Consider the following 16,417-nt stretch of genomic DNA (forward strand, 5'->3'; position numbering starts at 1 on the left):
ATAAAAAAAACAAGTCGGCAAGAGGGGCACAATTCGTTCCAATTGGAATGCAAGCTCTTGAAAAATGAGTAAATTGAGTATTGTATATCCCATATGCAGTTGAAGTTAGTATATTGCTACTACGTTAGGGGAAATTGATAATTTCAAAATTAAAATCGTCTCGTTTGTCATAGATTATGGTACTGAGATGAGATGACTGTGTATGTCAAACTCGATGTATAAGTCTAAAATGAGGCAGACAAAGCCGTGTTAGTTGTTTCTTTGATTTCTATATTTTAATGGAATCCAATCAGAAAAGTTCGGATTGTTAATGGAAAAAACGTCATCATCATCATCATCAAAATATCAGAAGGTGAAATCAAATAACCTAGCTTCTTTGATCTTTTTGTTTTTGACAAGTGTCAGAAGGAACTCAGATTTATATGAAAATAAAAAGAGTTCGACAAAGAGGGACAGTTCATTCCCATAGGAACGCCGACAATTTGTTGATAAAGTCTACCTCCAAATTCAACCAATATTTTGTCGATTAAAAACTCCAGCATACTATTCACTTGTTTCTCTGTGAAGCATATTTTACCCTTATGTTCACTATTAACAAAATATGCCTTATGGTATCCAAAAGTAATAAATTTAAAGCGTATGCTACCATTTTTATGTTGGAAGGCATTGTGGATTAATTCGTTTAGGTTGTTTTAATTGCACATGGAGAATGGTGGTATATATACAGGCTTTAAAAATCAAAAGTTTTGATAGAACTAATTTCAGAAAAAGACCCAGCTTTAAAATTATCCAGGAGTTCTAAAGCGTTTTTAAGAATCCACATATGGTTAATACCACTACGCCAGTAAACAGTTTTACTGTATTTTTGAAGACCCTTTTTCACTGTAGACAGAATTATACTCAATCTAAAGGACAGTTCTTTAGTGGAACATGCAGATGAGCTGGCAATGTACCGTTGTTTGTATGGAATTTTGTGAAACTTGGGTACTAGTTTCCAACACAAACAAGATAAGCCCCCCATTTGTTGTTCAATGTAATGTTCATTAAAGCCATGAAGAACGTATGATTCGCCAAAATCTCACCCTTGTTAAATGATATGTCATTGTATGTGGGATTACCTGAGTGTTCATTTTTCTTAATTCTTTTACAAGACACTCGTAGTAAGACGATTTACATACAAAGACAATATAGGAAAGAATGCAAGACAATTGTTCATACCGCAGATCAACCTGAAGTCATTTTTGTTGTTTGAGTATCGCTTACTACATGAAGATTGGTTTTTTTAAGGAAAGGCAAAGATTGGACTTATTGTGAAATGTTGACAAAAACTATTTCGTATAAAGCTTTTGAATTGGGTGTACAGCAAAAATAAAACACCATTCATATATAATGAAGATGATGATGGAAGTTTTTAGCGACCTTGACTGGCTATACAACCCTTGCACGGTCAGTATACGATAATGTATTCTTATCGATGAAGCCTCTGTAGACTGTCTGATTAAAGAAAACGAATATACTATTGTTGGCTTTCTCAGTGACTGTTATATTACAGGACTGTGATTCTTTTCAATTGTTGTATTCTACTTTATAGATAAACATCTATAAATGGTCTAGGCAACTGTTGATGCTTGTATTTTCAGTTGTTGTAGTCTACTCTTAAATTAACATCTATGATGGTTTTCGGAACTGTTGATGCTAGTGTTGTAGCTATTGTATTCTACTCTATAAATTAAAAGAGGGACGAAAGATACCAGAGGGACAGTCAAACTCACAAATCGAAAATAAACTGACAACGCCATAGCTAAAAATGAAAAAAAAGACAAACCGAAAAACAATAGTATACATGACACAACATAGAAAACTAAAGAATAAGATACACGAACCCCACAAAAAACTAGGGGTGATCTCAGATGCTCCGGAAGGGTAAGTGGATCCTGCTCCACATGTGGCACCCATCGTGTTGCTTATGTGATAACAAATAGTCTAATTCGGTAGGTCACATTCATGAAAGGGAAGGGAATTGTAGTTACGACGTAAGGAACATATCCGATATTATTTGTGAAACAGTTATTCCTTAACGGTCAACCAACTCGTGATGGCGTCCGTAAAATTTACGAAGGGATGATTTCAACATGGTCTTGAGAACTGTTGATGATGGGTCCTGATGCCATACAGTATGTATTCATTTTTTCCCTTGGTAATACATCTAGCTAACATATGGCTTGGTATCTTGTGTCAGTGTTAACAATATACTAGACTGGCCCATCAGACAATGGTTGAGAAGTTGAAGGAAATCATTGTCAAGTGGGGTCCTTCAGGAACTCCTAAATTCAGTTTGGATCATATGACACAATCAGTAAGTCACATTCGAGGAAAATATGACGGTATTGCGGTTACATAAGTTGGGATATATCCCTCTTCATCTGTAAAACAGATATTCCAAAGCGGTCAAGCAACTCGTGATGGCATTCGTAGAAATTTGGAATGGATGATTACAATTATCAACTTTATATTTTTTTAGCATTTCCACGAACTTTTGTATGACATTAAATATGTATTGATACATTAGTCTCCTTAACGTTCGCGCTATACACACGTCATGAGCAGGCCTTTAACAAAAACTACAGAGTTATGAGGAAGAACAGCTGAATTCACAACTACAGACATTTCACAGCCACCATCACAAACTGTATGACTGATGCAATTAGTCTGTAGCTTAGCTCATGCGACATGTTTTTGCAGTTATATTACTTAATATTGCTGATTTAAGGCATTTGGACAGAGTAAGGATTTGCATGACAGATTATGCAAGCATGATAGGAGACACTCACCATGACAACGCACCCAGTCTTGCTCCTTTTTAGTTCATTGAGTTTCCTTGGTATTTGTGTGTTACCTTGATTTGTTTCACTTCTGAATCTATATTTGAACATAGATAAACTACTTTGCATAAATTTATAGAAAATTTAAGTGAAATAAAAAATATGGCATACATCTACATTGTCTCAAAATACAACATCTATTTTCTCTAATTTTTGTGCTAATTTCACATTTCCTGACCGGTGTGAGAAAAAAATTTCTCCTCACTAGTGAAAAATCTGTTCTCTGCAAATGATTAGTCGAAATTTGATTATGATGTCTAAATGTTTTGTTTTCTTCTGAATTATCCTAATGTGACGCCATTAAAAAAGGCGGAAATGCCTGATGAAGTCGCATATAAAGAAAACAAGTTTCTGAAAATCTTTGAAAAAGAAGGATAATCAAAGAGCTGATAGCTCTGAGGTGGAAGAAGATGAATAAAAGGTAACTTGAATTACCATAAAAGCAGCTCCACTAATCCAGCCTGCTTTTTTCTATTATCGTTATGATGTATTTTTTTCTTCTTCAAACAAGAATGTGTCATAAGTACACGGATTTCCCATCCGTACAATCATTTTCTATGTTCAGTGGACTATGAAAATTAGGTAAAATCTTCAATTTGGCAGTAAAGTTAGAAATATCATATCATAAGGAACACATGTGTACTGAGTTTCAAGCTGATTTAATTTCAACTTCATCAAAACTACCTCGACCATAAACTTTAACCTGAAGCAGAACGTATGGACGGACCAGAAAACATGATGCCCATAAGTGGGGCATAAACATAGTAAGACTTGTTACATACCCACCAACTTTTAAAAGTTCCCATGGTTTTTTTTTAGTGAGCGGCAACAATTTTAAAGGTTATAACTTTTAGCGAAGTATTTTGCACGATCTGGATTGTCTAGAAAAAGTGTCATATTTGTTTGATTAACTTACATGCCTTTTTCTTTAGTCCGTTTGCATGATTCTAGGTATTAAATGTGTAGAAAAGATGACCATGTAGCTAGCAGACCAGGGATTATTTTCTTGTGTAAGAATATTAGATGCTTGTTGAAATTTGCAATTTTGAATTATGCACAAAGATGGACCTTTAACAGGTTGGGAACAACACTCCAAATAACAGGGTAACCATCATTGGAAGATCATTACAACCCACTGTAAAAAATGAGCACCTATATATTCATATTATTTGATGAAACTTTTTCCCAAGAACTATGCATCTATCAAGTATTGAATGGTCAAAACATGTCAAAAAAAGTTGTTCCAAATATAATGAATTTTCCCACTTTTTAGTTAAAAATCTTAAAAATTTTCTTTCTTTTTTTTTAACAGTAAAATGACCCCTTGTGTTAGGGACACTCCCTCATTTAAGGGACATCACTCATTATCTGTGTCCCAACTGTTTCTTGGTCTTTGTGAAAAAAGAATAGTACATTGTCCTTTAAATGATTTAATAGAATACAAAAATAAATTATGTTACAACAAGTATCATGTCAATAAGTTAGTGAAAAAAAAACTATTTATTATCTTTATGGTAGTATTGCATCATCGAATTTTGTCAATCAGCCATGCTTTTATCCTTAAGCTGTGTAAGAACCTGCTTGCAGATGAAAATTCACATGCCATGTTCACGATTAACAACACAAGTTCAAAATCTAGCATGTTAGAATAATCTTCAGAGAAAACGTTTTTTATTGGCTTATTAATTGATCATGAGAAACACAGAATTGATTGGCTGAACACGATTGTCTTACCAAGGAACAGAAGATTTTCCCTAAATCGTGTTTAATAACGATACCCTTAATATTAATATTTTTTAATAAATGCAAGAACGTATTATAAAACGTCCTTGATAACAGAAAAGAGAATGAACACAGGGCGAACGTACTATGCGCGCGAAAGAACTCAGAACGAACAGACCAAGGGCGAACATGTCAACAGGGCGAGTTGTCCCGATACCAAATTCACGCATGCGTACTATAAATATCTACAATAAAAACATCCGGTTACAGGTAAACAAATAACGTTCATGTAGATGAGATGAAATCTGATAATTTACATAAATAAAAGGGTACATATGTACGATAGTGATTGTTTTTCAATCCTAATTTACAAATTAAATGATTCAGATGCTTAATCATGAGTAAAAATCGGTGTCAGGAATCAGAAGTTGTTATGAAATTGTAATACACAGAAACGAATGCGGCATACGGAGGTTCAATGATTTTAAAGGTGTCATACCACCAATTAAAAGTCCCTATCTGTTCAACCAAATTTTGCAATTTTCACAGCTTTCTAAATATTTTACCTTAAGTTTAACTTCATAGAAACTAGGTATATCCTGAATTGTACAGGTGTCACCTTTCTGCATGCCAATTTTCAACATACATTCAAAATCATATAAGAAAGCAGAGAGCTTCCGAAAGGAGGTACCACTAAAAATAACACCTGGTTTTCTGGAAATCTTAAATTAGTATACTATGGAGCGCATTAATCCTCAATTTTTAAAGCAAACTCATAGACAGGTAAGTTTTGGCTCAAAATGGTCTTAATATATTTCTCTTTCAACAAATCTTTCATTTCTGCAAATTTGTTTGTTGGTTTAGGTGAACAATGACATCAAATGCACTTTTTTTTTGTCCGAGTAGACCTACTTTCACATACGTTCTAAATTTGAGGGAGTAATTGGTGGTATGACACCTAAAGAGACAAAATAGTTGATTAGAAATCTTTTATTTTGCTTTATTCTTAATCCTTAGTCAATTTGTAGTTAAAAACAGCCTATCTGAGCATTATGTGACTTATAATAAAAATTTCACAGCTCAATTTAAACTGACTGTAATGTATGACTTTGATAGAAAATACTTGAAAATTTCATTTTGGGCTACAGGAACATAAACTTTCAATATCAAGATCATTGTTTGCTGATTTTTTCTTATTTGTTCTACTTCTTTAAAGACTTCCAACAATTTTTGCAATGAATTTAGTAAAAAATCCAAGGTATTGAAGTGTCAAGGAATATTGACCCCCCTTTTTTTCATCTGATGTCAGTAAAGTACTACAAATTGATCAAAAGTGCAGTCATGGTCATTTAACTGTGTTTATTTACATCAGTTAATAAAATTTAAGATATAAAAATTTCATTTGGAATAATAAATGGTGCTTTTCTGAGTTTCTGCAGTGCTTACATTAGGCTATGATATCTGCCAAGTACAAATGAAGTACATAGTATGACGCAATGCTATAAGGCGTAAAAATCAAATAATTTCATTAAATCTGCATGACAAAATTTTTTTGGGGGTAGTAAACAACTTAGATTTCAGTGTTTAACACCACAGAATAACTTTCTGTGCATTTATAACATTATTTAGGACATTTTTTTATATAAAAGCATATTGTCAGGATGGGAAAAGCTAAAAATAGGACAAACTCAAGTTTTAGGCTCTAAATTTGCAATATCTGACATTTTGCCCCCAAAAAAATTGAAATATGGCTACTATTATCTCAAATGATCAGTTAAGACAAAAAAAAACAATTGTTTTCTGATTTTGATGTTTCACCGCATTTTGCTTAAAGGTGTCATACCACCAATTAAAAGTCCCTATCTGTTCAACCAAATTTTGCAATTTTCACAGCTTTCTAAATATTTTACCTTAAGTTTAACTTCATAGAAACTAGGTATATCCTGAATTGTACAGGTGTCACCTTTCTGCATGCCAATTTTCAACATACATTCAAAATCATATAAGAAAGCAGAGAGCTTCCGAAAGGAGGTACCACTAAAAATAACACCTGGTTTTCTGGAAATCTTAAATTAGTATACTATGGAGCGCATTAATCCTCAATTTTTAATGCAAACTCATAGACAGGTAAGTTTTGGCTCAAAATGGTCTTAATATATTTCTCTTTCAACAAATCTTTCATTTCTGCAAATTTGTTTGTTGGTTTAGGTGAACAATGACATCAAATGCACTTTTTTTTGTCCGAGTAGACCTACTTTCACATACGTTCTAAATTTGAGGGAGTAATTGGTGGTATGACACCTAAAGTCGGCACCATAGGCCTTCAGAAGACTTGAAGTCTTTTTCCACCAAAAATCATTAGAGAAACAGATTCCGACACTATAACTCGTGTATTACGATATTTCTTCACTCTCGACAGTTAAATTTAAGTTATTTAAAGAGCTCGGCAAGCCTCGCACTTTAAATAATAAAATTTAACTGTCTCGAGTGGAGAAATATCGTAATACACTTGTTGCAGTGTAGGAATCTATATTTTATAAATGGTTTAGACACAGGAGCATTCCTTTCCTGATTACAGTCGAGTACAGATAGCATTTATATATCGAGATAATGTTTGGTTGTTGTTTTTTATACTGCAACTTTTATATTTTTTTTTTTTATAGTTTTGTTAATTTAAAGTGGACAAGGTCAAGTTTTCAAGGACCCGTATTCTTTATTGATGTCTTAGATAAAACTTTTGAGAAAACACAGTTAGCAACATCACAAACAAGGTGATATATAGTCATTGGCTGTATATCACAAATAAATATACGGTCAATGCAATTTGACATAGCAAAAAGAACATTTGCAGTAAATAGTGTGTTTGTATGAAGCATGACTTGAAAACTTTTTCATACTATGAACAAAAAAGGATATTTATATTATATACCTTGCATACGTTACTTTTTATAGGACAGTCAGGGGTACTACTTGTAGAAGTTATTTTTATTTACTTGAAGAAGTAAAAAAATATACACATATAAGTAAATAAATAATGTTTGAATAATCTCCCCTTAATTTTCTCAAAAATTTACTTGTATAAGTAAATTTTTCTTACAATCCAACAAAAGTCCCAAAGTTTTGAGATGTAAATTCATGTCTTTAAAGATTTTTTCCAGGTTTGTTCAATTTCTTTTATTAGAGTTCAATGTTTCATCTCATTAATTCAACAAAGAAACTGATTGCCCAAAGATCTTAAGTATTTGCGTAAGGCCTTCAAAAATTGCCCCTTGTAAATGAGCAGTGTTCTGAAGATAACAGACAAATGGGATTTTCATTGTCCATGAAATTACATTTAAACTGATTAGTAAAGACTTCTGCAAAGGGCAGTTAATTTAAAATTCCATTAGAGCAAAGAAATCATAAGAATTCAATAAAAGAAGATAGGAGGACTTTTTGACTTCTACAAGTAAAAGTCTAAGGGACATAACTCATCCAACATTTTTTTTTACCTATACCAGTAAATAAAATTCACTTGTATAAGTATCCTACAAATTTACTCAGATAAGTATATTAATTTTACTTCTTCAAGTAAGACTATTCGTCCGTTCGTCTGTCCCGCTTCAGGTTAAAGTTTTTGGTGAAGGTAGTTTTTGATGAAGTTGAAGTCCAATCAACTTGAAACTTAGTACACATGTTCCATATAATATGATCTTTATAATTTTAAAGCCAAATTGGAGTTTTTACCCCAATTTCATGGTCCACTGAACATAGAAAATGATAGTGCGAGTGTGGCAGCCGTGTACTGGGGACACATTCTTGTTATTCTAGTGTCATCTGCTCATCAAACAGCTCAGTTATATAACAGCATTTCCATTTTATTTTTGTATTCCTTTCTTTAAGGTGCATTCGAGATATTGGTTCAGATGATTGGAGAAATGAAACAGGAAAAATCCAGGAAACATTTTGACACGACCAAAGAGCAGACAACAGGCGAAGGTCACAAATTGTCACATACTTAACTCCAAAATATACACAAGAAACTAAAATTTTAAATCACACAAGACAAACAAAGGCCAGAGTCTCCTGACTTTGGACAAGGTCAAAAATGCGGCTGGGTTAAACATCTTTTTTTAGATCTCAACCCACAACATACAACAATATGCACAGTAAAACTCAGTTCAAAAGGAGTCCGATGTCAGAATAGGTAACAAAAGAAACTAAACAAAATAACAATGATACATAAATTAACAAAGGACTACTAGCAGTTGCTGACATGCCTGCTCCAGACCAATTTTCTTATTCTCAATTATTAGGTAAGATTTGTTTATGATTAATTAAATAGCAGTTGTTACCTAAAGCAGTTTAACTGTCTGAATGTCTAGTCAGCTTGCTTGATACTTTTCAAAGTTAAGCATAGTAATAAAGACTGACACCAACCTATATCATCTTGCATCAACACATATTCTGTTGTTAGGGACAAGCATTTGTATAAAAGACAAAGATTTTTTTAAACTTTAATGAAAAACAAAATGTCTTTTTCAATAACAAATTGGATAAAAATAACAATTCTCTTATCCCAGGCATAGAAAACCTAAGCTGTATTCGGACCAACTTTTTGGAATTTTGGGTCCTCAATGCTCTTTCTTTGACTTGTTTTGATTTGAATTGATGAGTCTTGTGTAGACGAAACTCACGTTTTTAATTATAATCCTGGTACCTCTGAAAACTATTTACAACTGGGTCGATGCCACTGCTGGTTGGTGTGTCGTCCCAGAGGGTATCACCAGTCCAATAATCCGCAGTTCGGTGTTGACATGAATATCAACGATGTGGTCATTTCTATAAATTTCCTGTTTACAAAACTTTGAATTTGTTATGAAAAACTAAGGATTTTCTCATCCCAGGCATAGATAACCTTAGCCGTATTTGGCACAACTTTTTGGAATTTTGGGTCCTCAATGCTCTTCAACTATGCACTTGTTTGGCTTTATAACTATTTTGATCTGAGCGTCACTGATGAGTCTTATGTAGATGAAACGTGTGTCAGGTGTATTAAATTATAATCCTGGTACCTTTGATAACTATTCAATTGGAAATATTTTTTCAATACTCATCTAAAACTCTTTTTCAAGGTATAAAAAAAACTTATTTAAAAGTAATTTTGAAGTTTAGATCTTGGACTATTATACTAACTGTTAATTATCAGTATAACAGTACCAGCTTAAATAAGCTGAATATATAAACTGGAAAATTTCTAGTGTAAATTGCCAGCAATAATTTGTTTCCCCTTTTATCCTATAAACTTTATTATTATAGTTTTAAAAGAGAAAACAATATATTTAGCACTGGTTATAAAATGTATGCCTCTTTTAACACTCTGTGATATGGCATACACCTTTAACATATAATGATTTTGTATTTCACACTTTGTCCCCCAAAAAGATTTTATTTGACATAAAAATGTTAACAACTCAATAAGGTACACTTAATTTGTAAACCCTCACTCTGTAGGTTAATTTCATGCAATCTTTTGATTGTTTTAAGATTTTGATACAGATTGATTAGATCTGATGGTACTGGTAAACAAAATTTAGATTTTTATTTTTGTCACTTTCAAAAGTAGCTTGAAAATAATATAAGCATCAGAATTCCACAGGAGACCAGGTTCTTTGGAAGTTCCTGTACATGCCTCCATCACATTGGCATGATGGTATATATATATGCTAATATTATAGCATGATGGTATATATATATATGCTAATATTATAGCATGATGGCATCATCTGATAAAATACATAAAGAGTCTGTAATTTATTTGTTGTCTTGGGTTGATGTCAGTCACATTTGTGTTTTGTAAACAAATAAGGTCATTAGTTTTCTGGTATGAAAACACATATTTCCTATAAGGGCCTTTATAGCTCACTATGTAATAAGGGTTTTTCTCATTGATGACAGCAATACAGGAAAATTAATTGTGTGTGGATTTGCAAAAGACTTTATACAATGTGTAGTCACAAAAAAACTATTGTTCAAGAAAACTTACTTTTTTCAGGATTAAGTTTGGGTTTTGTATCAGACATTCATTAACCTCAATTAGCTGTCCTTTTATTCCTGAATAAACAGTAAATTCCTCCCCATCAACACATGCAATCTTGCATATTGGTGATCCAGCATTTAATTCTTGTGCTCCCTAAAACAGAGTCAGGAATAATTTGCTAAATGTTGTCTTGGTTGAACAAAAGTCCTTTTTTTCATTTCTGATTTCTTGATATACACATGATACATTAAATCATTCTTTAATTTATTTTGCAACAAGACAAAGCCTACACATGATTTTTTATGAACAATGCAGATATAAGAATAACATAATTACCACATATTATTACATATCAATGATAATGTGAACATGGCAAACAAGACTAAGCATCAGGTTTGTGGATGAACATAAAAATGTCCCTAAACAAGAGTGCACACACTGAAATGTCTCGCCTTCTTTACCATGTTTACTAATCATTGATATTATGTTGATAGTCCTAAGTATAAAGCTTTATTACAACTGTCACATAAACTTAACATTAACCAAGGTAGCTCAAAAAAGACCAATGAACCATGAAAATGAGGTCAAGGTCAGATGAACCATGCCAGGCAGACATGTACAGCTAACAATGCTTCCATACAACAAATATAGTTGACCTATTACTTATAGTTGAAGAAAAAATAGACCAAAACAAAAAAACTTAACACTATGCTATGAACCCTGCAATTGAGGTCATGGTCAAATAAAACCTGTGGGACTGACATATAGATCATAATATATTTCCATACACCAAATATAGTTGACTGTTGGCATATAATATTAGATAAAAAGACCAAAACTTAAAAACTGAACTTTGACCACTGAACCATGAAAATGAGGTCAAGGTCAGATGAAATCTGCCCTCTAGACATGTACACCTTACAAGCATTCCATACAACAAATATAGTAGACCTATTGCATAAAGTATGAGAAAAACACAAAAACTTAACTATAACCACTGAACCATGAAAATGAGGTCAAGGTCAGATGATATCTGCCAGTTGGACATGTGCACCTTCCAGTCCTTCCATACACCAAATATACTAGCCCTATTGCTTATACATTTAGTATCTGAGATATGGACTTGACCACAGAAAACTTAACCTTGTTCACTGATCCATGAAATGAGGTCGAGGTCAAAAGAAAACTGTCTGACGGGCATGAGGACCTTGCACGATACGCACATACCAAATATAGTTATCCTATTACTTATAATAAGAGAGAATTCAACATTACAAAAATTCTGAACTTTTTTTTCAAGTGGTCACTAAACCATGAAAATGAGGTCAACGACGTTGGACATGAGACTGATGGAAACTTCGTAACATGAGGCATCTATATACAAAGTATGAAGCATCCAGGTCTTTCACCTTTTAAAATATAAACATTTTAAGAAGTTAGCTAATGCCGCCGTAGCCGCCAGATCACTATCCCTATGTCAAGCTTTCTGCAACAAAAGTTGCAGGCTCGACAAAAACTAATATTTGAACTTTATGTTGAAGGTCATATTATGGGGTCATCTTCAATGGTATGCGACACATCTATTAAACGTCTATAACTAAAGATTGAAAGTTTTTCCTGGGACTAGGGAAATGTATCAAAAATCAGATGAGACAACTCTTCACAAAAGACTAAATGACACAGAAATTAACAACTATAGGTCACCGTACAACCTTACATATATACTAACCCGTTTCCCTTTTCCAGAAACTTTGTTGTTAAGTCTATCAATACCTCCAACCTTAAAACTGATCTGTTTTATAGTTTTCTGATCTCTTACAACTGGATGAGTAGACGCCAGCGTAATAATGCAAATTCTGAAAGACAGATGCAGGGAAATGTTATTAAAAAATAAGTTATGATTGATATAAATTTATGCTTTTCAATAAAAAAAAAAACCAAACAATATTGAATTCAAGAACCAAAATGCTGGTCAAGAAAAGACTGGAATGCACTTGATAATCAAGTGTACCTGGATGTAATAAAGCAACTACAGAACCTGTTACTGATAAATACCTAATTATAAAGTCAGTTGAACATAATATTCTGATGGTAATACAATGTATATGATATTGATCCGATCTGATCATCAGTTAACCAAGTTCATCAGTAGGAGGACATGTTATCAGATTGAATAATCAAAATGACACCTTGTTACCAATTCTCATTTAGGAATGTTAAAAAAATAAAATTGTGGAGCGTCCTTTTTGTAAAACTGTTAATTGCAGTTTGTGATAAATTTTTTCTTTTACGTCAGATCCAGAATGTCCAGTGTTCTGATCAAAGACAAGACTTTTCTATAAAAACAAGGGAAGAAAACATTTAGAAAATATCACTTTTTACAAAGGTCAGAGACATTTGTGCCTACAAAAGTAATAGACATATATTAGCATACAGAGATTTATGTTGGTAAAAGTTACAGTACCTGTTTGAATGTGTGAGTATACAGAGATCTTCGTCTTCATTAGCCTGACAATCTACAAAACAGTTAAAATAATTATAAGATTTATGCATACAACATAATAAAAATTATTATTACCATATATGTTTTCATTTTATACTGACATGTTTTATACTGACTAGCCTTCTTTTCAATTAATGAGAAAGGTAAACACAAATGTATGCTAAATATACTTACTTTCAATCAGTTTAATTGTGGTCTGGAGCTGGAATGCCAATAACTGCTAGTAGTCCTTTGTTAATTTATGTATCATTGTCATCTTGCTTAGTTTCCTTTGTTGCCTATTCTGATATTGAACCCAGACTCCTTTTAAACTGAGTTTTACTGTATGTATTGCTGTGTGTTTGCTATTTCTACATTGGCTAGGGGTATAAGGGAGGGTTGAGATCTCACAAAACATTTTTCACAAGTGTTTCTTGCTTCTTATATGGATTAGACCGTCGATTTCCCTGTTTGAATGGTTTTACACTAGTCATTTTTGGGGCCCTTTAACAGCTTGCTGTTCCATGTGAGCCAAGGCTCCATGTTGAAGACCATACTTTGACCTATAATGATTTACTTCACAAATTATGATTAGGATGGAAAGTTGTCTCGTTTGCAGTCATACCACATCTTCATATATATTAACCACTTCAAATTTTGGCTCCTGTCCCAAGTAAGTAGCCACTGGCCTTTCTTAGTCTTGAATGATTTTTAATTTTTGATCATTTGTATGTTTTGGAGTTTAGTTTGGCCTCCATTATCACTAAAGTAGTACACATTTTTGTTTCAGGTGCAGGATTTTCTTGCTGTGTTGAAGACCCATTGGTGGCCTTTCATTATTTTTTGTTCTTTGGTTGGGATGTTGTCTCATTGACACTTTCCCCATTTCCATTCTCACTTTTATTAGTTTAAACATATTTATTTATAGTGGATTGGGAAACAAATTTTGCAACTTATATTAATCCCTTTCCACTTTGCAGATGCGAGTGCTGCCTTCTAGCGGCATTAGCCTACTATTTTTCGAAATCTACAAGGATGTCTTTAAGGCCAAATAAAAAAGTATGTGTGGTTCCAGTTAAATCTGAAAAAAAGTTAGGGTAGGTACATTTGTAGGTAGGGAATTTTTTTTATTTTATGTTTTTTTTTTACATTGAGTCTATGGGAGCAACATTCTGACTTTAACAGTGCTTAATGAAAAATGACAATAAAATCTTTAGGGTAGGCTATTTTTAAGCCGAAAAAGTAGGGACGGTACGGTTACTGGAACCACACATATATTTTTATTTGGCCTAACATGCAAGAGATATAGCTCTCTCTTAACACGGGCCAGCCATTTATCGTCCCCTTCCTAGACTATCATGGCTTCCTCAAGACCATACTCGCAAATGGTGTCAAGGGAGAGCAGAAAATTGAGTTCCTGAAATTTTCATCCCAAATGGGAATCGAACCTGGAGCCTCTGTGTTAGTAGTCTGATGCACTAACCACTACACCACTATTATTACTGAAGGTGTGATAAGACGATTGAAGCTGCTAATTATCTTCGTAATATTTATATATGTTTCTGCAATAAAGGTTATCAACAGGTTGTAGGTATTCTATGTGCTTGTCATAATATAAAGGGATAGGATGCCTTATCATGGAAAGAAAAACATGACTTAACGCCTGTGTCCATCATTCCATAGGTCATGATGATAAATTTCACTGTAAAATGACCCTTATCAGTCAGGGGACTTACTTAAACAAGTGATTTTCTAAATCACTGATTCAAGTAACATTATTTCCATAAAGGTTGGAAGTTAGAGTTGTCTTTCTTTAATAATCACCTATTTAAGTAGTACAAATTAATCACTAGAAGAAGTGATTTAATATTAGTGTACTTTAAATATAGAATACTAATGATCCAGGGACTAATTATGTTTCTAAACTTATCAGAACCAACATCTGTGTTGTCTAAGATGACCAGGTCTTTTCAGGTGATGGTCTTGTACTAAATCTAGGATAATGACATAAAAATCACTTGTTTAAGTATCAAACTTCAATTTCCTTCCCAAAAAATACTTCTTTAAGTATCATTCTTTTAATAACCCCCACTAATTTTAACACCCCCGAACAGTGAAATTTTTATCGCGAACAGTAGAATTATATTACATAATCTGAAAGATGAAACCTTGAACTTCACAGGAAAAATACTCCCACTGCTGGGAAAAATCTTTGAAGAAAGTATCAGTTCATTATGTAAAGCTATTATTATAGCATTTTTTCAAATAAAATAGAATTTTCAGGTAAATGATAGCATCAAAGGCATAAACCTTGCTTCCCCATTTTGTTGGTTTAGCAGGCATGTATTGCTTCAATGCAACCCTTCCCTTGTATGGTATCATACACTCATCTATCGATACATTTCGTTTTGGTATATATTGATCTTTCATTTGTTGGTTAAGGGCGTCCATAAAGTATCTGACTTTGTAAGTACTGTCGTATTTAGGCTCCCCTCTTTGTGGAACTCGCTGGTGAGGATCAGTAAAATGTAGATATCTCATAATCTGCATGAACCTGTCACGTGCCAAAACTGTGGCAAAATATGGGGTTTCCAAACAATCTTTAGACCAGTAAGACTTTATATCTGGCTTTACATCAATACCCATTAGGAAAGTTATACCAATAAAAGCCTTCATCTCGGGCAAGGAGGGACAAGACCAAGCTGATTTGTTTAGATCAGGATTCATATCTTTTTGCATCTTTGCATAGCTATCAGTTTTTTCAATTATCTGTTGTAAAAGGTTGTCAGATAAGAACAGTTGGAAAAAGTCAATTATATCCTTCTCTGGGCCTAATATATTTTGTGGGCCAGTAGTATTTCTAGGTTGGAACAGATGGGGGAGACCTCTTTCAAAAATATCAAATTCTTGGTGCCATCCATCATTGTTGGGGGCATCACCGGCATTATTTACGTCAACAAGTTGCGGTTCATCATTATTGTCATCTGACAGATCACTTTCAACATCACTTATCAGGAAATCATCTCCTATGCCATTTTGGGCTAATTGTACTTGATATCTTTGGCAAGCAAGTTCAATTTCACCCGCCGAAAACCCCTCAAGCTCGTCCTCTGAAGTGTCGGACATTTTTGTATTTTTAAAATGTTACAGACGACATTTTACTATATTTACTATGATTTAGGCATCCTTGACACCGAGCAAGTGGGAGAGAAAAGTGATTGGATAGTTTTATTTAGATTTTCCATAAAAGGAGTGCGACCTTTTGCACTCGTCGGAAAATGGAATAGCCGCGCCCACGGAAGTCCAATTATT

General features: G+C 33.4%; 1 protein-coding gene across 1 annotated transcript in view; it reads right to left on the reverse strand.

The window, feature by feature from the left end:
• LOC139513235 (protein Abitram-like) overlaps positions 1-16,417 on the reverse strand; it is a 29,806-nt gene that overhangs the window by 10,986 nt on the left and 2,403 nt on the right. Inside the window, exons 2-4 of the mRNA XM_071301539.1 lie at positions 13,088-13,139; positions 12,353-12,479; positions 10,630-10,776 (exon numbers count right to left, since the gene is read on the reverse strand). Coding sequence (XP_071157640.1) covers positions 10,630-10,776; positions 12,353-12,479; positions 13,088-13,139 — 326 coding nt within the window. The remainder of the gene's footprint in view (positions 1-10,629; positions 10,777-12,352; positions 12,480-13,087; positions 13,140-16,417) is intronic.

The sequence above is a fragment of the Mytilus edulis genome, chromosome 2 (genome assembly GCF_963676685.1).
Source record: "Mytilus edulis chromosome 2, xbMytEdul2.2, whole genome shotgun sequence".
In the NCBI taxonomy this organism is placed as follows: domain Eukaryota; kingdom Metazoa; phylum Mollusca; class Bivalvia; order Mytilida; family Mytilidae; genus Mytilus; species Mytilus edulis.